General features: G+C 43.7%; 1 protein-coding gene across 3 annotated transcripts in view; it reads right to left on the bottom strand.

Annotated features, from left to right (window-relative positions):
- Window positions 1–27707, bottom strand: part of EFL1 (elongation factor like GTPase 1) — a 172244-nt gene that overhangs the window by 28432 nt on the left and 116105 nt on the right. For all 3 annotated transcript variants that reach the window (XM_075558061.1, XM_075558063.1, XM_075558062.1), the window contains exons 16-18: window positions 22434–22565; window positions 14246–14393; window positions 2495–3465 (exon numbers count right to left, since the gene is read on the bottom strand). In XM_075558061.1, the coding sequence (XP_075414176.1) occupies window positions 2495–3465; window positions 14246–14393; window positions 22434–22565 (1251 nt within the window). The remainder of the gene's footprint in view (window positions 1–2494; window positions 3466–14245; window positions 14394–22433; window positions 22566–27707) is intronic.

The following is a 27707-nucleotide window of genomic DNA, read 5'->3' as shown; positions in this document are numbered from 1 at the left end:
AAGGGTTCATGAGGGTGGAAAGGGAGGGGAGGGAGGGAAAAAAATGAAGAGTTGATACCAAGGGCTCAAGTAGAAAGAAAATGTTTTGAAAAGGATGATGGCAACATATTTACAAATGTGCTTGATACAATGGATGTTATAAGAGCTGAAGAGCCCCCAATAATTTATTGAAAAAATTATCACTCATGAATAATCCTAATAAAAGAAACAAGAGATATTTCTCCCCTCCAAATATAATCATAGGTCTAAAATAAATCAGTGAGGTCATGTAGGAGACTCTATGTCTCATAATTCTGATTCTTGAAATGGAAGACGGATGGATCATGGGGATACCAACTAATGTATGCAGATATGAAAAGCCAGAACAAACTGCCCCTAACAACAGTGCTAAAGACAACAGCAAAACTGGCCTTTTCCTTTTCTTTTGAAACAAGGATGAGGCATGCCTAGAAGTTGAGGAAAATTGTATAATGTTAGAAAGATAGCAAGAAAACACTATCATCTCCTAGTACAGAGAACAGAGAGCACACCAGAACAAATGCAACAGGATAATATAGTTCAAGAGACGGAGAAGTTCATAAGCAAGTACCAGCAACAGATTTATATCCAAAGAGCTAAAAAAGTTGCCCTTTTGAGTTATGGATAGTGAGATAGCTGCTTAATTACAGATAAAAGGTAAATAACTATTGTTAACATTTAGCAAAATAAAAAGAAAGAGGAGTCCTCCACAAACTGCAGACTAGAAAATCCTCTGCTAATTTCCAGTAGATTAGGGATGTACATAAAGATTAGTTCCTGTTTTCAAATATATGAGAAAAACATCTAAAGAGGATATGAGCTTATTTATTCAAAAATCAAACCAACCAAGGCTTTTTTCTTTTTCCAATTAGTTGATAAACTGATCATTAGGAAACTGTTATATAGACATAAATGACATTAATGTCTTTAAAACATTTGATTCATTGTTGAATCTCAGTTCCTAGCACACAAAAAAGTGCAATTGAGGAATTGTACAGATCGAAACGTACAAAGATGATTTCTTTTTCTTACCATTAAAAATAAAAACAAAAATATCATACTTACATACTATTTAAAATAGGCTTAAAAATTCAAGGAAAATGTAATCAAAAGGTAATCAATTCCTTAGTTTTCTCTAAGACATATGAGTTGAGAACGAATGCTCTTTTCCCCTATGTAAATTGTACTGCATGGAAGCAGTCCAGATGGTAGTAGAGAGGATTGGAAACTGTCCAGAGATACAGCTCTTTGTTCAAGACTGGGAAGTCACTGCCTAATCCCGGAAGTGACACCGCATCTGTCAGGGAGAGTGATGAGCTTTGAAGGCTTTCCTAAAGATTTCCAAGGATTCAAGATTCCTGGACTCCAACTCTAATTTCACTTTCTTAAACCAAGGGAGTGCGTGATGAGCAAAAAGAATAACATCTGGAAATGGTCTAGACGGGACCTGTGGGTTCCATAACATTAACACAAATAATATCGTAAAATGAGTTTGAGAAACACTATAAATTATATACCATATTTGGAAATTCTCACAGGTTGTATCTGGAGCCAGATCTCTGTAACTTTAACTCTGGTTTGTTGGTTTTTTATTGTGACTGTGGACAATCAATTTGTTCGGGTCTTTGTGTGATGTCAGCCTAAATTCTTTAGGGAGAAAAAATGCATAATTTTCTTTTTTAAGAATTCATCAGCCAAAGAACTTACTAATAAGAATGTGAAATAACCACAGATGGACTCAAAAGACCACGGGATGAGAGGAACCTAGTAATCCAGTCTACCCCCTCACCCGGTGCTCCGTCCCCCTTCACGCCCTGCTTGACCACTGCACGAGTTCCACACGTTCACAAAGGCAAGAGCACTACTGTGCCAGGGACTGTTCTGGGCACTCTATTTGCATCTCCAATAAGTTATTAGGCTCCTTTTTACTTGTAATAGGTGAGGAAAATAACTCTCAGTGACATAGTATCTGTCAAAAGTCAAACTAGGTACTATGTTCCTGGGGTCCAAGTGTCATGAGAGTCCATGAGTGTGCTGCACCCACACACAGAGGAAAAAGGGGGCTAGGGTTGGAAGGCAGTGTTTGATAATAATAGCAATGACTAAAGCCTCAAGTAATTTTCTTCTTTAGAAGGGACTCAGCATTCACAAAAGCCCTTTTGTGTCAGAGTACAAAAATGCTGCCTAACTCGTTGGTCGTTTTCCGAATGACTTTGGGTACCCAAACTGATAATGGTTACTCACATGAGAAAAAACGGCTACACAGGTTAGGAGGGAAGCTTAAACCACATTCACCACACTTTTCATTGCAGAAGATATTTCATTCGTTGCAAAAGAAAAGATCTTTAGTATTCAGATGTTGCCCCGGTAGGTTTTAGTAACGAAGGCCCTCGGCCTTCCGTACATTAGATGACATAGCAAACCATGATCAACGAGTTGCAGGTGGCTCTCACTGTGCCGCCCCTCACTCCCTTACCGAGCACGTCTCCAGTGGCCATGATGTCGCATGTGTACATAGCTGCCATCAGGCGCTGAGGCTTCACAAGCAGTGCATAGCGGCATGCTTCTTTCATGGTGGCAATCAGCTGGCCAGAGAAGGGACCGTAGCAGTCAGGGAGCGCAGCTTCTCCCGGGGTAGGCCTCTTCTCAGAGCAGCCCCCGGGCAGCCCGGGAGTGTCATCGTCACCAGAGCAAGTTCCAGCGCCCCCTTGCCCCACTTTCACCACATCACTTTGCTCTTGACTCTGCTTATCGTTTGTTCCTTGTTCCTCAAATTTACTTAAGTCCCATTTTTCCAGAACAAAGCAGACACCCATGAGAGGCTCCTCACACATGGGACCAGCGAGAGTTGCTAGTTGAAAGCCATTCACGATTGGATTGCCCAAATCTCGGTATTTAGAGGCTCCTTTTGAAGTTTTGCCGACGGGGTCTGGCCACACTGAGTTCTGGAAATCTTCGCTTTTGTTCACTAGTATGTTGGGCCCACATTTTCTTGGCCCAAATGACCAGATTTGGTCTACCGTGTTCCTCCACTTTCTCCCTGTTAGGTGCTGCTCTAGTTTTCCTTTGAATTCCCAAATTTTCTCTTGGGTCTTCTGGTGAATCATCTGAGAATTTCTGTCCTCACTCAAAGACGATGTCAACTGCTCCATCGAACGAATCAAATCACTATTTTCTTCCAGAATCTGAGTGACTTCTTCGGGCAGGGGCATGGCGCGCACACTGAGTGTGGCAAGTTTATTGGGGGTCGACATGGTGATAAGCCCATCAGAGTCAACTTGGATGCCTTCAGGGATTCTGCTTTGATCTTCTTTCGCTTGATGTATGACAGCAACTTTTTGTTGTTTGCCTATCTCTTCATTGACCATGTCAACTTTGGGCGGCTTTGTGATCGTTTCTCTGAATGGGATAATGGGTTCAGATACACTAATTTGAATCTTTGCAAACCTACAGACAAATCCAAGAGAAAACACATAAAGTTAGAATCAAAGTGACTCTTGTGTAGAAGTATTACACAATGAATAGTCTGCAAATGCAGTTATTTTATTATGAAAGATCTGTAATTTACATGGTGGTGACAAAATTGCTTTTATGTCAGAATGAAAATACTGTTTTCATTCTTTTGTTCATTCTCAAAATAAATGAACCACTTATTTAGATAAGCATATTTTGAATGGAAAACTAATGTTCTAATAAAAAAATCTGCTATCAAGTCAATTTCTGACTCGTGAACCTATAAAGGGTCTCATAGACTATAAATCTTTATGTGAACAGACAGCCTCATCTTTCGCCTGTAGATCAGTTGGTGGGTTTGAATTGCCAACCTCATGATTAGCAGTCCAATACTTATCCAGCAGTACTACCAAGGCTCCAGATGTTTTGATAAGTTGATTTTGGCTCTTTGTGGCCCAAAGGGCAGAGCAGAAGTGGTTCTGCTGGGTTTCCAAGACTAAATCTATTTTTAAATACATATGTTTAATCATTTTATTGGGGGGCTTATAGCTCCTATAACAATCCATACATCCATTGTGTCAAGCACATTTGTACATGTTGCCATTATCCTTCTCAAAACATTTTTTCTACTTGAGCCCTTGGTATCAGCTCATTTTTTCCCTCCCTTCCCCACCCTCATGAACCCTTGATAAATTATAAATTATTATTTTCAAATCTTACACTGTCTGCTGTCTCCCTTCACCCATATTTTTCTTGCTTGTCACCCTGTTGGGAGGGGGGAGAGGGTGAGGAGGTATATGCAGATCATTGGAATTGGCCACCCCCATTCCCAGACTAAATCTTTATGGGAGTAGAAAGTTTCATCTTTTACCAAGGAGCAGCTGGTGGTTTCAAACTGCTGACCCTGCAGTTAGCAGCCCAACATATAACTCTCTATGCCACCAGGGCTCCTTAATGTTTTAAAAGGATGTATAAATTCTTTGAAATAGTATTTACTAACTTTAAGAGGGCACGGGGGGGAGGGGAGTCTAATTGATTATAACTCTAAATAGACAACAGACTCAGAGAACTTCAGGGAAAATAGTCTGCATTTCCCATTGTACTTGGCATTGGTAATGAGGTTCATCATAAGGAGGAGCATGAGCCAGTTAGCCTAGTGCAGCACTTTCCAAAAGAACTCTGGGTGATGATAGAGATGTTCGGTATCTGCACAAGGAAATGTGACAACGAGCAAGTGAAAGTGACTAGTGTCACTAATATGACTTTAGTTTGCATTAACTTAAAATTTATATAGCCAGTGGATATTTGAAATGAGCTTCGTGAGCCTGAGAAACTGATACTATTTTACTGAATTTCAGTTATTTTTATTTTAAACAGCCATATGAAGCTAGTCTCTACTCCATTGGGTAGCCCAGGTCCTGAGCTTTACTTAGTCTGGTATCAAGTTCAGAGAGCCCCTTTTCCCACATGATGTTAAGTTTAGGGTGGTCATGAATGCCCCTCCTAAATGAGTAAGTTCACAGATGGCAGAATTAGAAAATTGACATAGATCAACTGCGATGACAATTGAACCATACAACCTTTCACTTCCTCTTATTTTCTGTCAATCTTGTTCCAAAGTAAAAACAATGCTTTGGTTCAGGTCTCCCTATATTTGTTATTGGCTATGTGGATGGTCATATGTACAATGTATGTGTGTGTGTATGTATTCTTTATGAAAGTCAAGGGTCTAGGAACAATGCATTTCTCTGGGAAAAGGAGTAAGTGAAGTGAATACAGAAATTCATATATTTGATACTGGACTTGTTTCTGTTTTCTAGGTTTCATGGGTGTAGGGCAGGGATCTGGTTTACCTGATTTTATACTTTTTGATAAATTTGAAAACTTAACAAAACGGATAATTTTCTGAAACTCATGTTCATAAAACTCATTTACAAAGATACAGAGAACCTTAATATACCGTAACGCATGAAGATAAAACTATTATGAACTACTACGTCTAAAAAAGGGTCTGGGTTTGCAAATGAGTTCACTCCCTTTCCAGGACCGCTCACTCCAGTGCTTCCTACACTCCCACCCCTCCCTCCACACTCAGAGCCCACCAAGGTGGCACTCACAAACCTAACTGTGGTTTGGTTTATAAACCCCAATTGTAAAAAGCTAAGCTAAACAGCAATGAAGAAATACCGGCTACATGTTGTTTAATAAGCTGATCCCTTGTTCTGTGCCTGGCACTATGAATGTGCCTACTCCTTAAATTTGCAATCGTCAGTCCTCTACCTGCAGAGCCTGCGCCTGGTGGTCTGAGGGGTGGGCTGGGAGTCTAGTGGCCTGCCTGGCTCACACATTTCCAAAGGAGGTTGGACAGGGCAGCCCTCTGGCTTCTTGTTTCAATTTTCATCGTCGAAGTGAGTGCTTGGGCTGCTTAGTGCTACACCTTTCATATTTTAGGGTGCTCTGTGCCGGTGAGTCACTGTTCAAAATGGCGCTCAGGGTAGTGCTGAGAGACTATTTGGGTGTTTCTCACCACGAGGGCTCAGGACTGTGTCTAAGGGAGAACGTGCGTGGTTCTTAAGCTGCAGTCAAGGCCGGTGGGCTGCGAGTTCAGCATTAGTCCATCCACAAGACACATTAAATGTCCGGACCTGTCACTCAGGCAGTGTCATCTCGTGGTGACCCCATGAAGAGAGCAGAAGAACTTCACAGGGTTTCCAAGAAGTGCATCGGCAGGCCTGCCCTCTGCACTGCCCTGGCTAGGAGTCAGCACTCAATGCCCTGTGCCACCCAGGGAGTTCAGGCACTGATCAGCTGATGAACATGTTGTGACCAGAGGCTCACAGGAACCTCTGGATTTTCCTCTAGGGCTGCGGTTCTCAACCTGTGGGAAGCGACCCCTTGGGGGATTGAATGACCCTTTCACAGGGGTTGCCCGATTCATAAACAGTAGCAATATTACAGTTATGAAGTAGCAAAGAAAATAATTTTATGGTTGGGAGAGTCACCCCAACATGAGGAACTATATGAAAGGGTTGCGGCATGAGGAAGGTGGAGACAATAGCTCAGAATTCATTAATCAAGGGTTTACAGAGCATTTACTGCAAGTAATGAGAATTAATTCCACATCTATTCTTTGAATACTGTAACCATCTTCTTTTCATAAGATGAGTAAACCCAGGTAAAAAAGGTTAAATAACGTCGTCAACGTCACATGGCTGGTAAGTAGGGAAGCTGAATTCCAATCTAGGCCTGACTCTGGAATCCATGACCCTAGCCATATGCCACACTGAAAAGGCAAATTCAAAAGGGCCTGAGGGGAAAGCATTCATCGCAATAGTAATCATGTGTTTACTCTGAGTATAGAACCTGATTTGTATTAAGACTATACATTAGAATAATATATTACATTAAAATGGCACATAAAATAAACTGAGACCTTTTCATGTAAAATTGGTAAGTTGAAATTTAATAAAATGCAATACCCATACCTGATTTTTGGAAGGAAAAGGTCTTACGAAAAAAACCGGAATAATGTATTTTTAATTGCCATTATTTAAAAATAACGTGTTCATATACTTAGAACTTCAAGAGAAACACGGCAAAGCTATTAAAACTGTAAGAATTTTTCTGACATTGTCCTTGAATCTGGTTGTAAAATAAAGTAAAATTGGTTGTGGGCCCTTCTAGTCCTTCAAATGTCTGAGGTTCCCAAGTGATCTGTATTGGTCACTTTCAAAATTAATTAAAACCAGTTCACCCTGTGGAGACCTGTGTATGACACCACACCTACCAAGCCCCTCACGGCCAAAGGCTCTTTAAAATCCTGGCAACAGCCAGCTTGTTATTGCTTTAACAAAGAGCAGTTGACTCGGGATACAGCCAGGCAATTTCCTGTGGCTTCCTGCCATAGCTGGATGTGAAGAGCTCTTGACAGTTACCTGGCCTAGGGACAACAGGTAGTTTCCCTTCTCCCACTGACGCACAGAACGCATTCCAGAAAGTGTGTGTGAAAGGTTACAAAACACCAAACCCATAAAACAAAAAGGGCAGATCTCTCCCATGCACTAAGATCCACGCTAGCATTGTGACCTGCGTGGTAGGGTGGTGAAACCTCTCAGTCATGTAGAACAGTGGAAGAAACCCTGGTGGGGCAATGGCTCACTCACCAGCTGCTCTAAAGGGGAAAGACGCAGTGGGGGCGGGGGCGGGGGCAGGGGTGGGGGTGGAGGGGTCTGCTCTCATAAAAATTGAATCTTGGAAGCCCTGTGGGGCAGCTTCATTCATTGGGAGCCCCAATAGTGTAGTGGTTACACCTTGGGCTACTAATCACAAGGTCAGCAGTTCAAAACTACCTGGAACTTGGTGGGAGATTTTTCTACTCCCATAAAGAGTGCTCTGCAGGCTTACTATGAGTCACCATTGACTTAATGGCAATGGGCTTTGTTTCCTAGGGTCACTATGAGCTGGAATCAACTAGATGGCAGTGGATTTGGTTTTACAGAACCGTGTATAAAAATCTACTAATCCATGCCTTATCACAAAATGAACATCCGTGCAAACTACCACCCAACTCAAGAAGCAAACATGGCCAGTCCTTAAAAGTCCCCATTATGTCTCCTCGCAATTCCAGGAAGTTAAATGCTATCCTAATATTGTAATCACTGAAGTTTAGTTTGGCCAGCATTTTAAACTTTTCATTAATAGGCTCAAACATGTATTTGGGGCTGTCTTTCAAATAGTTTATTTATCTTTTTGGCTGAAATTATGCAGCGAGATTTATCCATGTTTTACATAGTTCTACTTTGCTCTACTATGATTATTCAATAGATTTCTACTAAATTGGTATACCATAATTTCTATGTATTTTATTCAGTTGTTTCCAGTATTGAGCTGTTAAAATTTCATCATGATAAATGATCTTGATGTATATTTTCCCAGCTTTGTGTTGAGTTTATGGAGAGCAGACTCGAGGGTCCATCTGCAAAGTCATATGGAATGCCCGTCTTACCAGGTAATGATGCCAAATGCGTTATGGAGCAGTAACAGTTCCCATTCCGAATAGCTGTGGGGGTGAAGGGTAAAGGCCTGCTACTCGACATTTTGGTCACTACTTAGTGTTGGCACTTTAAAAAATGTCAACGACTTTGGTGAGTATGTATAATGAGTACTACTTTCTCATTTTCATGTCATTATTACTAATAAGTTGAACACTTTTTTTACATTTATTGGTCTTGGGAGTACTCTTGTCAAATGCCCCTGCCTCACTTTCTAGTGAGTAGTTGCTTTTCTTATTTACTTGAAGTGCTTTTAAAAATATTTTAGATGAATTGGCCGATATCTGGAAGTCAAGCACCACGTTTTTCTCCTTTGCTCCTCTTCGTCTGGAAGTTCCAGTGAAGCCTGTTCAGCTTCATACACTGGTGCCTCCAGTAGTGGCTGTGCCACTATCATACAGTCCTTAGGGTTTTCTTAACGTTAGTTTTAATTTCCAATATAGCAAGAGGACATCCTATTCTACTTCTTCATACATGTCTCACTGGTTCTTTGCATTTCCACATACATTTTCTGATCAACTTATTAAAATCCGCACATAAGTACATTAAGTTTTGGGTTGAGATTGCTTTGAATCTGTTAGGGGAGAACTGAAATCATTATAATATTGCATTTTCAAACAATAAACACAGGCTATTCCTCCTTTTATGCTTTATGGTTTTTTTCAGAGGCCCCATAAAGGTGAGTTCATTTCTATTCCTAAGTATTTGATAATTTTGTTAATACTTTAAATAGTAACCTTTTCATTTTACTATCTTGATCTTGAAAATTTAGTAACCTTGCTGACTTTACTTACCAATCCTAACAGTTCTTGGAGACTTTTTGAACTTTCAGTACACAATCATTTCATTGGCAAATAATAAGTTTTATTTGTTCCTTTCCAGTTCTTATCTGTTTTATATTTTCTCTTCCCTAAGTACTGTCTAAGACTTCCACTACAGTATTAAACAGACGTTTTGAAATTGACACACCATTATCTTATTCCTGATCACAAAAGGAAGGCTTTAAAATTTTCCCAAGTAAGTACATGCTTGCTACTACATTTGTTTGGAAGACTATCAGATTAAGGAAATTCCCTTCCACTACTAGTGTACTAAGAGTTCTGCTCAGGCACGGATGCAGAATTTTATCAAAGGCCTTCACCAATTGGGATTACTTTCTTCTTTTTCTGCTAACCTGATAAATTTTCATGAATTGATTTTTCAAAATATCATTACAACTTTGAACTTTGTTGAGCTGTAGCCACCACAAGGCTCTCTACTTCTCCTCGGGTCAGACTTTCCTAAGGATTTGTCTGTTCCCTTTAAAAGTCAAAATGCATTTGTGTAGAATTGTTCATTCAAGTCTCCCAGATTTCTTGCCCCAGGACAAGCTATTTCGTAGCCAGTTTATTAAGGAGCCCTAAACTCCTACACGACAAGAAGCTTGTGGACATAACGACCTTTCACCAACACCACTGGATGCAATACCTCCAGGTTTCAGACCACACTTACATGCCCCATACAGCAAACACCACCCTGTTGCTGTTCACAGCCACACGCTGTTCTCTTAGATTGGCCATCACAAAAACACGGGGCTCTCGCAAAACTGCTTTTGCGAAAAAAATGTACTGGGACTAGAGAGAACCTTCCCAGGCAACGCCACTGGGTGCGCTAACTCAGAGCAATTTGTTCGATGCTCACCTGTTCTCTAACATTAGACCCCTCAGAAGTTCTACAACAATGAAAGAGAAGGAATATCTATCCTTCCAATTTTACACACTTTATACCTAATGCTATAAAAAGTTAAAGAAGGAATAAGCAATAGCACCATTTGAAATTAAATTAACAAAAACCACAACTTTCTCAAACTGGTATTTGTCTCTCTAGAGAACCCTGTCCAACAAATTTTGGTACCAGGAGTGCATCTAGAGAAATAAACCATAAATATGGGTTTCTTAAATTGGCTTTCCAACCTGATTAGTCTTGACATGGATACGTCTGCTACCCTTACTAATCCATGGTGTGACATAGCAAGATACTACCTAAAGTAGCACCACCGATTGATGAGGTGCTGGATAAAGGAGATACTCTAGGCAATCGTATATTTGATATTTTCCAGGAATTTTGTGATAATGACAAGTATAGGGAAGCTGGTTGGTTGGTCCTTCGTACAATGGAAAATGTCATTAAGGAGAGGGATGATCTCAGAGACTCAAAAGCACGCCTCAGGTGCAGACTAACAGATTAGAAAACTTCCATCTGTGCTACAAAGGAGAGCCTTCTCTCCTCTAGTAAAAGAGCTGACATTGCTGAGAACCAGGTCCAGAGTCTCATTATACGAGTGGCTGAATTACAACGGCAGCTGAATTGCAGATCTAGAGTAGTGTCTGAAACCAAAGTAAGGGCATTAATTGGGAAAACTTGGGACCCTGAAACATGGGATGGGAACACATGGGCTGATGATCCTGAAGAGGAGGATATTGAGCCCTTAGAAACACCTGAGCAGATTAGCCAAACTATTCAAGTTGATATGCCAGGTGGGGCTGCATCAGTAGCATTACCTGAGGAAGATGCCTCACAAGATATTGCTGAGCACCCAGGAAACACCCTGACCATCCAGCCAAGCCATTAGCCACAGCCCATGAATCAATATACAGTCTCACATCTGGCCATTTTTCCTTATATGCAAACTGAACAGCCAGGTGCACTGCTCAAAGTTCTGCCCATTGGGAAGATTTCCCTTCACCACTGTCCTTTAGGGAGATCCCAGAAAGGGGCTGTAGTGCTGCTGCTGTCCACTTACGAGTGGCACCTGCATATCGTGTAGAGCCATCCATAAACCAAAATGACATTTTTGGTCTTCACTTAAAGTATGGTAAGGAACTCCCCAGGAGGCCATAGGTGCAGACTGGGAGAAAGGAGGCAATGTGACAGGAGTGGAGACTGTGGGCATTTGGACCACTTTTTCATGCAGCTTACTTGTCCCTTCAGGTCCTGCTTTGGCCCGATCTCGTATATACCACTTCCATTTAACAATGGAGTGTTGCTGCGCACGTCCAACTTTATGATTCCGTGGGTCAGACAATACGCAGGTCATGATAGGTAATTCAGGCCTCATGGTGACTTGGTGGCCCATGGTGAGGCATTCCGTCTCCACCAAGGCCCAGTAACAGGCCAACAGCTGTTTTTCAAAGGAGGAGTAGTTGTCTACAGAGGATGGCAAGACTTTACTCCAAAATCCCAACAGTCTACGCTGTGATTCACCAAAAGGGGTCTGACAAAGACTCCACACTGCATCTTTATCTACAACTGACACCTCCAGCACCATTGGGTCAGCTGGATCATACGGTCCCAGTGGCAAAGAAGCTTGCACGGCAGCCTGAACTTGTTGAAGAGCCTTTTCTTGTTCTGGGCCCCACTCAAAAATTTTTCTTAAAAATTCTATACCTGGATGCAGATGCTTGCAGCAGGTGAGCTTATTCTTTTACTACTACTCGGAGTTGTACTAGTACGCTGTTGAACCGAGTAGCACTCTTGGTGCTCACGTGTGCCGGACTGGAACTGTGATCTATATGGTTTAAGCCAAGCACCACCTTTTTAGCCAAGTATCTCTGGGTGGCCTCAAACCTCCACCCTTCTGGCTAACAGCTGAACACATTATAGTTTGTACCACCCAGGGGCTCTACCACAAGTACCAGCAATTTTATTAGGTTGTTGTGTAAGATTAAATGAGCCAATAAAGAAATATGATTTAGCACAGTGACTGGCATGTTGTATATAATTATGCTAATTCCTTATAATTATTGGTTTTGCTATGATTATAATAATCCTAGAAAATTTGAAATTAAAAGAAGAGAGCCATTGCAGGGCAATTCACTAACTGGGAGGAAAACAAAAACAATAGCTAGTAGACACATGACAAAAGCCCCATTTCAATAGCACTAGGAAGCCCTGAGGCTGCTCTGGTGGTGGTGTGGAGGCCCCTGCCCTAGGTGGTTAAGGGAAGGGGAGTGTGAGTGGAATCACCTCGAGGGCACACAACAGCAAGAAAGTACAGAGGTCCCCCCCCCCACTACCACGATCCGAATTCTACCTTGCAGGGCTGGATGGGGCAGAGGTTGTACACTGGTGCATATGGGAGCTGGAGGCACAGGGAATCCAGGGTGGACGATACCTTCAGGAGCAGGGGTGTGCGGGGCGAGGCTGGGAGAGTGGAGGGTGAGTGGGTTGGAAAGGGGGAACTGATTACAAGGATCCACATGTGACCTCCTCCCTGGGAGATGGATGGCAGAGAAGTGGGGGAAGGGAGACTCCGGATAGGGCAAGATATGACAAAATAACAATCTGTGGATTATCAAGGGCTCATGAGGGAGTGGGTAGCGGGGAGGGAGGGGGAAAAAAAAAGAGGACCTGATGCAGAGGGCTTAAGTAGAGAGCAAATGCTTTGAGAGTGATTAGAGCAAAGAATGTGCGGATGTGCTTTATACAATTGATGTATGTATATGTATGGATTGTGATAAGAGTTGTATGAGTCCCTAATAAAATGTAAAAAAAGAAAAGGAAAAAAAAAGAAAAGAAAATGATTAGGGCAAAGAATGTACAGATGTGCTTTATACAATTGATGTATATATATATATATATATATATATATGTATGGATTGTGATAAGAGTTGTATGAGCCCCTAATAAAATGTTTTTAAAAAAAGAAAGTACAGTGGAAAACTGGTCCTACCAGCCCATCTACAAGTGTCTCAAAAGACCTCCGTGGAGGCCTGCTTCAGAGAAGTCACAGCCTGCACACCCTGTGAAGCAGTTGTTCCCTGCACAGAGGGGTAGCCATGACTCAACATCCAACCACAACACAGCAAGCACAGCAATCGAAACTAACACTGACTGCTAGACTGGAGGAATAGGTTTGGGAAAAGCAGCACATTCAAATACATACTGCTAGCTCGAATATAAATTGGAAAGGTCTTTCTTAAGGGCAGTATTGAATGTAAGCCTTAAAATATGCATACTTTTAAAGCTAGCAGTAGTATTTCTACAAGTGTCTATCAACCAAATAATGGCGGGGGGGGGGTGTAGGAATAGCTGTGTCTATTTGGCTATGCATATACTAGTCTGGAGGTCTTTACATGTGGACACAGAGGTGGTGGCCTCTGCATGGAGATTGAGTGATTATTTTTATTCTTCTGTATCTTCCTAATTGCTCCAATACTCACACAAGACCTTTTAAATAAAAGGAAAAAGGTTATTTTCAAAGAGTGCTCTACGATTTACGATGTCCATTTTATGACACATTTTCCTTTCACAGAGAATAAAAGATTTCTGGAAGGTTTACATTATACAAGACCATGTCAATAAGGAAAGAAGTCCCTCTTCACAGTCTAAAATTCATAAAATTCATAAAATAAAATTTTGTCTAAAATTCATAAAATAAAATTTTGCCTGGTTGCCCTGGCGTGCTGCGATGCTGTGCATATACTGAAAGGAAAATACACATAGATGAACACATTCTTGACTCAAACCAACAATGCAAAAATATTCAAGGGCAGGAACTGAGTACCATGTATCAATTATTAGAAATGCAATCTACGATCCACTAACAGGTCATGTTTGAGTTGAGGGCATTTCGCTCTGTTCCAACAACACATCATCAGTCTGGTGTCAACTGGCTCAAGAAACGCCACCACAGCCCCCTGATTTGGAACGATTCTTTCCCAGGTCTGTCGTTATCACCTAACCTTTCTTTTAAGTCATCCAGGCATCTCTGAAGGTGGACTTCCCCTGCCGTGACTAAAACATGCTCTCCCGTTTCCTGAATTAAAATCTGGACGCAAGGATCGGCTTGGTTTAACAGCTTCATTCCTTTGACAAGCTGAGGCATTTCACCTAGGTGAGAAAATGAAATACTGGTTAAATATGACTAGTCCAACTGAAAGGCAATGGCTAAGACCAGCACAGGGAGAAGTACAATGGGAAAAACCCTTAAAAACAATGGATTATCCACAAAATGCAGACATGGGAAGAAAGACCAGGTTCTCGTAATTCATTTGTGCAGATAACTACATGGAGACACTGTGATGCTTAAAACCAATACTCCCAAAGCTACCCTCTCTCCTCTGCAAACACAAATGCCATGAGTACCACAGAGGGGACGGGAAAGAGCCATTAAGTCCGCTGCTAATCAAATACTGGACATGTAACAGGCTTTGGCATCTAGTCTGTTAAGATCTGTTTGGAAAAACCTCAAATATAACAGCTCCTCCTTACAGTAAAAATTCCTCTTACACTTAATCAGTAAAGATGCTCCATCCAATAGAGCAAGTTTGGGCAAAGCACCTGGGCAAGCAAGACCACTTACATAAACAATGCTGCCTGAGGCAGGGGGGAGGGACAGGCCCACGAGGCCACTTCTTTGCTCACGGATGAAGTCCTCTGTCAATGTGACAAAGCTAGTCACCATTCCTTGAATTAATATTAATCTATTATATGTATTACTACACTAGTTTAAGGTATATAATTTGTTCGATTTTCAATTGGTCTCTGATGCAGTCTGGAGGTAGCAAGCTCCTTGCTTCCTCTGCCAAGGTTTGCAAAGACAAACTTAGCATTTCTCTAATCAACTTGGTCTCTGTCTGGCTGAAAGGGACAGGCATCTCGAGACCCTTGTTTCCTGGCATCAGTTACACTTGGGAATTCACCCCAATCTTGTTCCAAGTGTGCACATGCACATACTTAGCCGTGGTAGACTGCTTTCTCCCGAATAATACACAAATAAGCACAAGCTTTATAGCCACAGTCAATGAACAGAAACTGCAGGCAATAGCTGAGAGGTTGCAGGCTGGGTTTCAGATACACTCAAGAAACTAGAATGATCATGCGGATCCCAGTTTTATCTGTTCCTGCTACACTACAGTGTATTTGAACAGCACATAGAAAAAGTTTAAAGCTGCTGAATGACAAAATGTGCCACCGGCGCATGAAGCGAGGATCCGCTGCTCGAACAATGGCACCAGCCGCACACGGGCTTGTTACAAACCTCCGATGCAGGCACGTACGAGATCAGCGCAGCACAGGGACACGGATGCAGAGAGTCGGCCGTCTTCAAAACAATCTTTTGCAAAAAGTATTTGTCAGAACTGCTGTGGATTTCATTTCTTGAGAGGGACTATGTAAATACACGTTTCTTTAGAAACAAAACAAAATCCCTCTAGAGTACTTATCACTCACCTAAATAATGGACGGAATGGTGTAAAGAAATAAAAGAGGAGGAAAAGTAAAATTGAAATGGACTCGGGAGTCGTTTGTGGCAGACACGTTCATTAGCAACAAAAGAACTGTGCGGTCCAGAAAAGCGCTGTCTTTTGGCTTAGAAATCTCGTCAGCACTATCACACACCGACTGTTCCCTTCACCCCGCGCGTTGCGGGGGCCTTCTGCAGGGCTTTGCGGGGGCCTTCTGCAGGGCTTTGGTTGTGCTTTTAGTACATCGCGGCCTTTTCTTTAGAGGTACGGGCCTTGTGGTGACAGGTGGAGATTCTCAGCAACATCTTGCGTTGGGCTGCCTTTTCAACTATGTTTAGATTCCGTGGCTCCTGATCGCAGAAAGCAGGCCGGGGAAGCTTCCTGCCCCCGTTCACTGGGAGGGAGATGCGCCAACTCCACGACTGCTTGCTTTTCAACATGCCAAACCACCGGAATCACAGGGAGACGCGGCAGGGTTACAAAAGTTGATACGCGTGCAGAAGAAAATGCTACATCCTTTCTCATTCATGTTTTAGACGGCAGGAGGGTTTCTGAGGACCCTGTGTGACACAGCAGGTCACGCATTGGGCTGTTAATCACCAGGTCAGCTTCTTGGGAGAAAAGCGCAGGCTTTCTAGTCCCATTGAGAGTTACGGTCCTAGGCACATGCCCCCCAAAAGAAAGGTACAACATAAATAGATGTGTGTACTTTCCCAAGTTCACTGCAGCAGAGTACACAAGGACTTGAAACTGCCTATCAGTAGAAGAGTGGATAAAGAAACTGGAGCATGCATACAGTGGAATAGCATGCATGAAAAAACCACCAATGAAACCAAGAAACGTCACTTAACATGGATGGGACCTGGAATCCACGATGCTCAGTGAAGTGAGTCAATCACAAAAGGATCAATGCTGCATGAGCCCACTACTGTGCGGATAAACACCCAGAGTCAGGCTTCTGCTCTCAGGTCATGCGATCTTCTACTCTGGTGTCGCCAGCAACGAGGTAGGGAACCTGCCCTATGATGCCCATGACCCATCTATCATGCCCTTTACCTGTACAGCTTAAGAACTTCTTTGACAGGAAAGACCTGTCCTCAGCTGGGGTCAGTTTTTCAAGATGGGGAAGAGGAGACCATCTGGTTGCTGTCATCCAACATCGTGCTAGGGCCACGTCACATCAAGTGACACTCCTACAAAAGTGGTGATCAACCCTTACTGGAAATTCAAGTCAAGATGGGCGCAGGGGGATATGTGTATCTTGGAGAAGATAATTACACATCCGTCGATTACAGGTAAACTGGGGGAGCAGCCTCTCATAAGGAAGAACTGCTTAACAATACTTAGATAGAGCCAAAGAGAAGAACAGGCCTGTGACTATGTTTCTGACTGGACGCCCTTGACCTAGCATCTATGCAGCCCTTGGTGACCTACGTCATGTGCTGTGCATTACTGGGACTTGAGATCCTGTCCTTTCAAGGTACACAGCATCCTTCATAGGCCATACCAGAAGGATTCTATGTGAACCCTACCTAAGTGAACTGGGTTTACCTCAAACTCACCTGTGGCAGAGACTTAAGGCACTCACTCTTTAATCTATACAAGTCAAAAATTCAAGTACTGCAGTCTGAAAAATCCCTTTATACAAGCTTAATTTCCTTTTCTCAACAGTGTTTTAAATTCTATACTATTTGCTATAATTGGCTAAATGAGTGGCACTACTTTATGCCCCAAGGGGATGATATCTATTGTTCTCTATCACAAAGCGATAATGACCACTCTAAAGTAAAACACACACACATAGACATATGGATGGATCTTTGGCTTGCACCAGTTTGAACCCCAATCTAGGAACAAGTAGAATTTATGTCATGGTCTTCCTTGATAGTCACCCTTATGAAAAGATCACTGAAGATATGGGTGCTACAGAAAAGTGTGAAGAAACCAGATGGTACCTAGTTAGCAGATGGAATAATGTCTGGGCTCTTAAAAAGGCTGGTCTTCAAACAAGCAGCCATCTAAGTGAGGGGTCAACTCAGTCCACATGGAAGAAGCTCATCAGCCTGAGCGAAATAAAGAACTTAAACTAATAAAATCCAAATCCAACTAGGGAATGGTATCAGAATTGAATCGTAAAGTCTCAGAAACTACAGGGCAGTTCTACCTTTTCCTAGAGGGTCACTATGCGTCTAAACAGACTCGATGGCAGGGTGTTTGTGGGGTTTTCTGGTCATAATTACTAAAATTTTAGAGCTGGAAAACCCCTTCCTATATGTGGTCTCACTAACTCAGAAGTGAGCACTGGGTTCATCTGTCAGAGGAGGCAGCTCAGCAAACAGTGCTGAAGATGGAAGCGCCTCCGTGCGCTAGCGCCTGACTTTGAGGCCCCCAGGGCTGCTAGCACCCTCCCACCTCAGGCTCAGGCCACCTTTGGGCCGCACTGGCAGGGAGTGCGAGTCCACCACAGCAGGGGCTAAAAAGAGGCAGCCTCACTTGATGTCAGCATATCGTAGCATTCCTCCTCCCAGGAACAAGGAGTTAGAGGTAGTTTCTCATGTTAACTAATCTCACCTCGACAGAAGTTGGAACATGGCTTAAAAGGATCCCTGCAAAGAGACCTCAGACTGATGATATAATACTAATATAAGCATAGGGGAACAGTGTGTGTGTGTGGGGGACGACGACAAAGTTTTTCAGTCCGCTCTCAATCAGCCAGATCACAAAGTAAAAACAATGGCCGTTCATCAGTATTCTCAGTGCCACCACCAAGTTGACATAGGCTCACACATAACCACTAGGCCACCACTGGGATCTGGCAAATACTTAAAAAGCAAAGCAAAAAACTCACCCTCAAATCGATCCCTTTAGTTTAACAATAGCAACAACAACAAGGTGTGTTTTTTCTTCAAACAACTTTGAATAGAGCTGCAGGCATTTTGAAAGATGTTTGCAAATGCTTCCATCGAGAGGCCTTTTTGGGCCCAAAACAACATAACCACCTCTTGGGCAAACCTAACTCGCCCCTTGCTGTCTGGTTGGTTCCGAAGCCTGGTGACCTCTAGGATCGAGAACGACCCCACTGTCATCTTTCCGGAAGCAGTCTGCCTCATCTTCCTCCTTTGGAGCTGCTGGGGGCTCTAAGGGCTGCTGCTTGGGTTAACAGCTAAGAGCATAACTTGTGCGCACATCTATGATGCCTCTGGCCATTTGGAAGTCGACTTTCTTAAACCTGGTTAAAACCTTTCCAAAGGAATAGTTTATCAAAGCCATAAAGTCCAAAACCTTTTTAAAGACCACCACCTACTACCAGCAACCCAACTGCTGTGGCGTCAATTCCACCTTACAACGTCGCCACGTGAAGCCAAGCAGACGTGCACACACTGGGTTTTCAAGGCAGTGCCCTTTCTTCGGAGGTGCTTCTCAGAAGGCCGGGGCTGCCAACCTTTCTGTGGCCAAGCATTGAACCGGGTTCTACCTGGGCTCTCTGCAGCACCTGTGAGGTACTGAGAAAGGCCTGAGTGCCATCAGGAGAAGTAGATGTGTATAATGCCTTTGTCAGAACCTTTGTGTGCCAAGTAAGTGCGATTCTGAGCTGGACATGCTTTAGAAAGGCAGCCAATGATGCACTTCTCCCACTTGGACTATGAGACCTGTACGGTGCATTTGCTAGTGAGGACAGTCATTCAAACCAAGTGTCAGAATACACGGACGCCAGATCCAGAGCTCTGCATAACTCCAAACGTCACCCTCGCCTCCTAAGGCTACGCTCCTGTGCAGACCTCCCAGGGAGCCTGTGCTGCCTAGGTGTCTATTAAAACACATCCTGCAGAAGGGATGGGGTGTGCTAGCCAAGGCCAGAACACAAAGGAATCGGAGCATCGGCTTTGGTAACTTGGACTGCTTGCTGAAGCCAGCTGCCTCGGCAAGGCTATGCAGCTGGACATCTGTGGAGAGGTCCCAAGGTGGCCAGTTCCCCAACCTGTGAGCTTCCGTGAGTGGACTATCTCAGAAATCCACTTAGGCCTTTAGGTGATGGCAGCCCCTGCTGACATCTGGTGCAGCCACATAGGGGTCCCCAAGCTAGAACTCCCCCAGATTCCTGGCCAAAGGGAGTGCTGGGAAAATAATCACACTATTGTGGCTTTCAACAATTCAGTTTTCAGGGAATTTGCTACCAGCATTAGAGAGGTCAACACAATTGTAAACAAAATCACAAGTAAACCGATAATACATGTATATGGTGTACCAGCTAGCAAATTAAAATTTTTTTTAATCATTTCATTTCCTTAGCAGTTTAAAAAATAATTTCTACTTTTTTTGCATTGTTTCTAATATACCAGCAACATTAGCACAGATGTTCATATAGATGAATCTAAGTATTTATGGCATGTGTTGCCGAGCCATTCCAACTCAACAGCCATTCCAACTCCCACAGGGTGCTCTGAGCGGTGAAGCACGGTACTGCCAGGGCTCCTTACGGACCTACTCGGCTAAGTCGGAACTGCGACTCCAGTGCCATTCACACACGCCCAGGTGTGTGCCACACAGATAAGTTCACACGTCTCAGGGACTGTGGACCGCTGCACACACGTGCTCGCACAAACAGTGTGCGTCCCCATCCCCAAAAGTCCCTGAAGACAGTGGCGCCCAAGGGGACCTCCAGGGCCAGTTATATCCATGACAGAAGCGTCAGCTCAGCAGGTTACAGTTACTCAGTTTAAGACCCCAAAGGGGTAGTGCTGACAGATTTTTTCATTATTTTCTCCAGCTATGAGGATTTGTTACCTTCACATTCAGATGTAACATATACAGGCGGTTATAGTTTTTCACTTTCATCATTAAGTGTTTCAAGTCACCTTTCAATTTTAGCAAGCAAAGTTGTGTCAACTTGAAGATGTCTATTAAGAAATATTACATAGATGCCCATTTCAATGTTTCAATGTAAATTTCCAGAATTCTGCATACATTCAATGCTAATATGATGATTCAGAAGAAATTTTACAATTGAGTTCCTTTTTCTCTAAAGACTTCTATAGTTGAACTGCCTCTTTAAAATTTTTTAAAAATCATTTTATTGGGGGCAAATACAACTCTTATCACAATCCATATATACATCAATTACATAAAGCATTTGTGTACATTCGTTACCCTTATCATTCTCAAAACACTTGCTCTCCACATAAGCCCCTGGCATCAGCTCCTCATTTTTCCCCCTGCCTCCCCACTCCCTCATGAACACTTACAATTTATAAATTATTATTTTGTCTTATCTTACACTGTCGAATGTGTCCCTTCATCCACTTTTCTGTTGTCCATCCCCCAGGGAGGGGGTTATCTGTAGATCCTTGTAATCAGTTCCCCCTTTCCAACCCACCCTCTCCCCACCCTCCCGGTAATGCCTCTCACCACTCGTCCTGAAGGGATCATCTGTCCTGGATTCCCTGTTTCCAATTCCTATCTGTACCAGTGTACATCCTCTGGTCTAGCCAGATTTGTAAGGCAGAATTGGGATCATGATAGTGGGGGGTAGGAAGCATTTAGGATCTAGAGGAAAGTTGTATGTTTCATCGTTGCTACACTGCACCCTGACTGGCTGGTCTCCTCCCTATGACCCTACTGTAAGGGGATGTCCAGTTATCTACAGATGGGCTTTGGGTTCCCACTCCACACTCCCACTCATTCACAATGATATGAATTTTTGTTCTTTGATGCCTGCTAACTAATCCCTTCGACACCTCGACACCTCGTTACCACAGGCTGGTGTGCCTCTTCCATGTGGGCTTTGTTGTTTCTGAGATAGATGGCCGCTTGTTTACCTTCAAGCCTTTAAGATCCCAGACGCTCTATCTTTTTATAGTCGGGCACCATCAGCTTTCTTCACCACATTTGGATAGAGTTTTCTTAAAGAGCATTGATCACAGAAAAAAACTTCAGAAAACCGAATACTTCATTGGTGACGAAACGCCCGGGAAGGTGTGCTGAGGAATTGTTTTCTATCATGGCAATGAACCTGCTCTGTCTTTGAGGGTCATAAGAGCTGTTCTATGAGAATTCCCTTGGGAAACCTCAACCCATCCACTCTAGAGCGCTAATCTTGCCCCTCAGACGTCTTCATGCTCCTTACAATCAAAGGAGCATGATTTGAGTGCCCGCGATGATGCCACAATGGTCCCTCGGGCTTGGTGGAAACTGAAGAGCGCAGCTCTCTTTGGGAAGGACTAGATAGGTCAGCCTGCACAAGCAAATGGGCCTCAACGGAGTTCTGTTGAGAAACAAGAGCTTCACAGTCTAACAGCTTTGTTTAATAAAGGTGTCTGTCGTTTTATAGCAATACTTTTAGACTTACCCTCGCACACAGAGAAGGTTAAAAGCAGGCAGGCAGGCAGGCAGGAAGGGAAAGCAAGAAGGAAGGGTTATGGAAAAAGGCTAAAAGAAGATGGGACAGCAGAGTGCAGTGGCCTGTTCTGTGCCATCAAAGAGTGCGGCGTCTCCATGGAGAAAGAACTGCCGTTTGCTAGGGAGATTGACTTCTATGGTGGGTGAGCACGTTACACAGAAGTACAGCACCTATATCAGTCCACAGTGTCCTGTGGGTACAGCTGCTAAGGAACTCAGTGCTGATCACATGCATTCCAGAGGCGTAGCATGCACGCCACTGCATTGTGTTAAGAAACGGTTGTCTTACCTGGGTGTTTCGGTTCCACAGCAACTCTCACAATCGGGGTGGCTTCGAAGCTGAGTGGGATAAAGGGCGGACAGGACGGCACACTACACAGTGTCGCAGATTTCAGCACCGAGTCCTGGAGGCCTCCTATTCCTGCGGGAGGGAAAGACCACGGCGTGAGTTGATATTAGAGAAACGACAATAGCAGAACCAACCTACTACTGTGCACCCATTTTAATGTACTAGACAGTTAATTCCCCTTAAGCATATAGAAATGCTATTCATTTTTACTTCCAAACATGCAAATAAATGCTCCTAGATCAACCTGGGCTACTATATACCAACTCTGATTAACGAATTGATCATTTACAGATACACTTGTCTGAAAACATTCTTTCTAATTATAATACTGGGCTTTTAAAAAGATACTTTGATGAAAATAAGTCTCCACTGAAATTATCTTGCTTTTAAAATCTACTTGCATATACCCCAAACCAACTGGGTTGATTCCAATTCACAGTAATCCTATAGGTCAGAGGCACACTGCCTTTTCGGGTTTCTAAGATATGAACTTTTCTTTTTTAATTAAATACTTTTATTGGGGGCTTTTCCATCTCTTACCACAATCTATACATTCATCTACTGTGTCAAGCACATTTGTACATATGCTGCCATCATCATTTTCAAAGCATTTTCTTTCTATTTGAGCCCTCGACATCAGCTCATTTTTCCCTCCCTCCCTCATGAACCCTTGATAAGTTAGATTATTATTTTATATCTTTTTTAAAAAATCATTCTATTGGGGGATATGAACTCTTTACAGGAATACGCAAACTCATCTTTCTCTGCAGACTAGCTGCTGGGTTTGAACTACCGACCTTGTGTTTCAGAGGCTCTGTTTAACCTGACTCCACAGCATGGATTCCCTCTGCTCCAACATACCCATTGGAACATCCCAAACTGAACCACCCTTTGGTAACAGCTCAAGCTACTAAAGAACTCCTTAAATTATGTTGAAAATCTGTCATCCCCCCATTTCCACAACTATCTTAGTTAATTCTCCAAACTTCCAAAGAAAATGTGCTCATTCCACATTTAACACTGCTGTTACATTTTAAATTTTATTTAGCCTACACCTACACACTATAGAGTTTCAAAAAGTCTGTGTAAAAATTGAATAAAAAATAAGAGAATTTCCCCCACAAACATTAAAAAGCCCCCTTGTATATTTATGCATGTGTGCATGCATGAGAAGTGTTATAATTATTTTAAGTTTATAATTCAAATGGTATTATTACATAGAGAATGTTATGCAAACATCAGTGTCATTTCTTTCCAAACTTTTTCATCACCCCATTCAGAAATTCTACACTGATAAAACATCCACAATAACCGAAAGAACCAGGGGGTGGCCTAAAAGGGTAGTGAATTACTTAACATGCCTCTTCTAGCCTGACTCCCATCAAAGGACCTTTTCCTGCATGGGTCTGGTAAGAAGGTGGAGGAAGAGACTGATAGGATTCAGCAGTGAGCAATTGTTAACTGGATTCCTTGGAATGGCATCCTGTTGTGTATAAAATGAACCCTCTGAGAAGCAGGAGGAGGGATCGCACTACCAGCAAGAGTCAGGAGGGAGCTCATCTTCTGGACCCACAAGACAACTTTCAAAACAGAGGAGCAGCAGCAGGACCAGGTGCCCGAGCATGGAACGGAGCAATGGACTTCCCAACCCACGGAGCAAGTCAAGCTGAGTGCTTTTCTGCAGGAGGCTGGCTTGTGGAGCAGGGGGCCTCTGGGCACCTCATGCAGGGAGCTGGGCTTGCACGGAATGCCTTTGGGTTGAGATTTCCAGGGGTAGGGTATGCCTCTTGGATATTTATTATCAGCCCTGGGAGAACTTTGTAACGTGTCCTGATAAACAACGATCCCGAACGCTTCTCACTGGCATTACAACTCGTTAACTTCCTTAATAAACACTTTAATTATAAACTTTGTGGTGGGTTCTGTGTGCCATTGCAAGGGATATTAGAAAAGACAGAGGTAAAATATAGATCACTATTTAAAGCAACACAGTAACTTCCTAACCCCGCAAGTCCCAGCCACTCACCTATTCTCTGTCCCTATATGGATTTCCTTATTCTGGGTATTTCATACACATCAACTCACACAGCACTGGTTCTTTTATGCCTGGCGTATTTCACTCTGCATGTTCTCCAGGGTTACCCACGTTGTAGCACGTTGTAGTTGGAATCGCATTCCATCGCGTGGCTGCATCATAAATCGTTGTACGTATGAACTAAATGGTGTCTGTTCATCTGGACACTGGTGATTTCCACCTTTTCACAATCATGAATACATAACTGTATGCAAACACCACCATGTGGTTGGCTTTTTGGGCCAAGTACAGTAGCCCTCCCTCCTCTGGTGTTTTCTGTAAGCACGCTCTGCTCATTATTTTTGCAGCAACATATAAAACAAATGAGCATAGCACTTGCTGGGGAGGAAATGTGTGCATTATTTACATGAAGGTACCGGCTTACAGCGTGACGGTAACGATCTTAGAGTGAGCCGCTCCTCTCTCCAGCAACTGGCGTTTTAAGTGCATCACAATATACAACAGGATAAGCAAAGTCCTCAAGTTCAAACACATGTTCAGGGTCCACTATAGATTACATGCAGATCTTCAACTGTGTGGTAGGTTGGCAACCCAACCTGTGTTGTTCAAGGGCCAACTGAATGCCTAGGCTGAGGCTGCGGGGCCAAGTGGTAGTTCCAGAGAGTCCTGCGGTACAGGGTTCAGAATGGGGCTGGGAAACCCAGAGAGAGGTGGGTGCTTCCATTTAAGTCTCAGCCTTGGAAACGTGGGGCAATCTACTGGGCCCACTAGTCAGAATCGACTCCACGACAATGGGATTAAGTTGGGATTAAGTTTATTCTCCTTCTGGTAATTCTGAGCTTGAGCTTGATTCCATAGTAGCAGTGCCATTTTACACTCCCACCACAGCAGGTGATGGCGCCAATTTCTCTAGCTCCTTGCCGATACTTGTTATTTTCTGGATTTTTGATTAATGCTATCCTAGGTATGGGTTATCTTTTGGACTGCTAACTTCAAGGTCAGCAGTTTGAAACCAGCAGGTTCTCTCTGAGTGAAAGCAGACTTTCTAGTCCCACAGTTACAAGATAGATGGCACTGAGCCTTTTGGAGTTTAGGGGTAGGTGTGAAGTGGTATCTCATTGTGGGTTTGATTTCCAGTTTGCTCCTGACTGGTGATGCTTATTGTTCAGTTGGACACAAACAATAAGCATCTTTTTATGAGCGCATTGTCCATTTGTCGATGTTCTTTGGAGAGGTATCTAACCACGTCCTTTGCCCAGGTTTAAGTTGAGCTGCCTTTTTATTATTGAGTTGAGGAACTATGTGTATTCTGAATCCTAAGCCCTCTTTAAAGCACTGGCAAGAAACGGTGTAATTTTGAGGAGTAAGTTGCACCAGACCCAAGTCATGGCATTTTCCACTGCCGAATAAGCTTATCAAAGTTGGACACTAAATAAGGAAGGTTTAGGCAGAATCGATGCACTTGAATTATAGTGCTGGTGAAAAATATTTAAAGTACCATGGAACACCCAAAGCACAAATTGTCTTCGAAGAAGCACAGCCAGAATGCTCCTCAGAAGTAAGGTTGGCAAGACTGCATTTCACATACGTTGGACATGTTATCAAGAGAGATCAGTCCTTGAAAAAGGGTATTACACTTGCTAAGGTCAAAGGTCAGCGAAAAAGAGGAGGCCCTCGATGAACTGGACTGACTTGGCAGCTGCAACAATGGGCTCAAACTCAAGAACCCATGTGAGGCTGGCGCGGGACTGGGCAGTGCTTTATCATCTGTAGGGTCCCTACTAGTCGGGGCCAACTCCACAGCACTTCACAACAGCCATTTAGAGGATGTGTGATTTACAAATATTTTCTCCCTTTCTGTAAGTTGTTTTCACTTCCATGATAATGTCCTGGGAAGCATAAAAGTTTTACATTGTGATGAAATCTATGTTTTTTGTTGTTCATGTTTCTGGGTCTCCTACTGAGTAAACCAGGTGGCGACCATAACTGACCTCCTTTGGCCACACCAACTCCGCAACAGCCCAAGCCAACTGCCACCGGGCAGGAGTCACACCTGCCTCCACCCTCGACCTCTCTGTGCGTATTCCACACCAACCATCCCTCCCACAGCAGCCGCCTCTCTGCTGGCTTCCATAATCCATTACAATGGTTCCACATATCACAGGCGACACCCAGAATGGTGGGAGTTGACTAGGAAAGTTAATAGGTTACCACAACCCGGATCAGAAAGCATTAGTCCATGGATCCTTTGTGCACATAAAAAGCCAGCACTCTGCACACAGAAGCAGCAAAGGGGCACACTCTTTCCCAGCTAATGGTGTCAGGCAGCGTGGGGTGCTGGTGGAGAGTAGATGCACCTCAGTGGGTCCTGGGTGCCCACGGGGGACTGAGGCTTGGGCAGTGGCTGCCAATATCTGGAAGACGGGTGCCCTTAGGGCCAAGGAGGAAGTGGGAACCCTAGAGTTGAGCCCCAGCTTCCAGCGCTGAGCAGCAGCAGGGTTGGCTGGGCCAGAGTCAGAAGGAGGCTGGTGGGGAAGTAGGGACAGGAGGTATGGGGGAGACTCAGGTGCCCAGGCCCGGAAGACCCCACAGGTGCTGACCAGCACCTATACAGTACCTTATACTTCCTCAAAGCCCCCTTCTGGGCGGGCACACAGGGGTTGACATCAGGCTATGTGGGCAGTGGTGGGGTCGTGGGTGAATGGCCAGTAGCAACTGCAGTTTAGGGTCAAAGGCAGAGAGCAGCCTGGCTATCAGTGGCCCAGACGGAGCTCTAGCTACAGATTCTTATGGAGACAAGCTTACGGAGGAGGATAGGACCACTCAGTGGGGGCTTGGGGTGCTTAGTCAAGGAGACAGTCGGGGGTCCAGCAGGCTACATACCCACCTCTATAACAACCATGCTTAGAGACAGGGGCCCACTATCGCCAACAATGCCATCAAAGGTCTCTGGGGTCATTAGGGGATGAGCCAGGGCTCCCACCGCAGAACTATGGTGAGGGCGGGAGAGGAGGGCCCTGGGGTGGGGGGGGGGCATGGCACGTAGGTGACCCTGGCTATCCAAGACTGGCTGGGAGCTCTGCCCTGGGGGTGGCGGTAGGGGCTGAGCTCTCCTGGGGCAAGTGAAGGAAGGTGAAAGGGAGGGCTGCAGGGGACATTCACAGTACAGGTGAGATGAG

Source organism: Tenrec ecaudatus, chromosome 9 (genome assembly GCF_050624435.1).
Source record: "Tenrec ecaudatus isolate mTenEca1 chromosome 9, mTenEca1.hap1, whole genome shotgun sequence".
NCBI lineage: Eukaryota > Metazoa > Chordata > Mammalia > Afrosoricida > Tenrecidae > Tenrec > Tenrec ecaudatus.
Note: the sequence above shows the minus strand (reverse complement) of the source record. Positions and strands in the feature narration are given on the sequence as shown.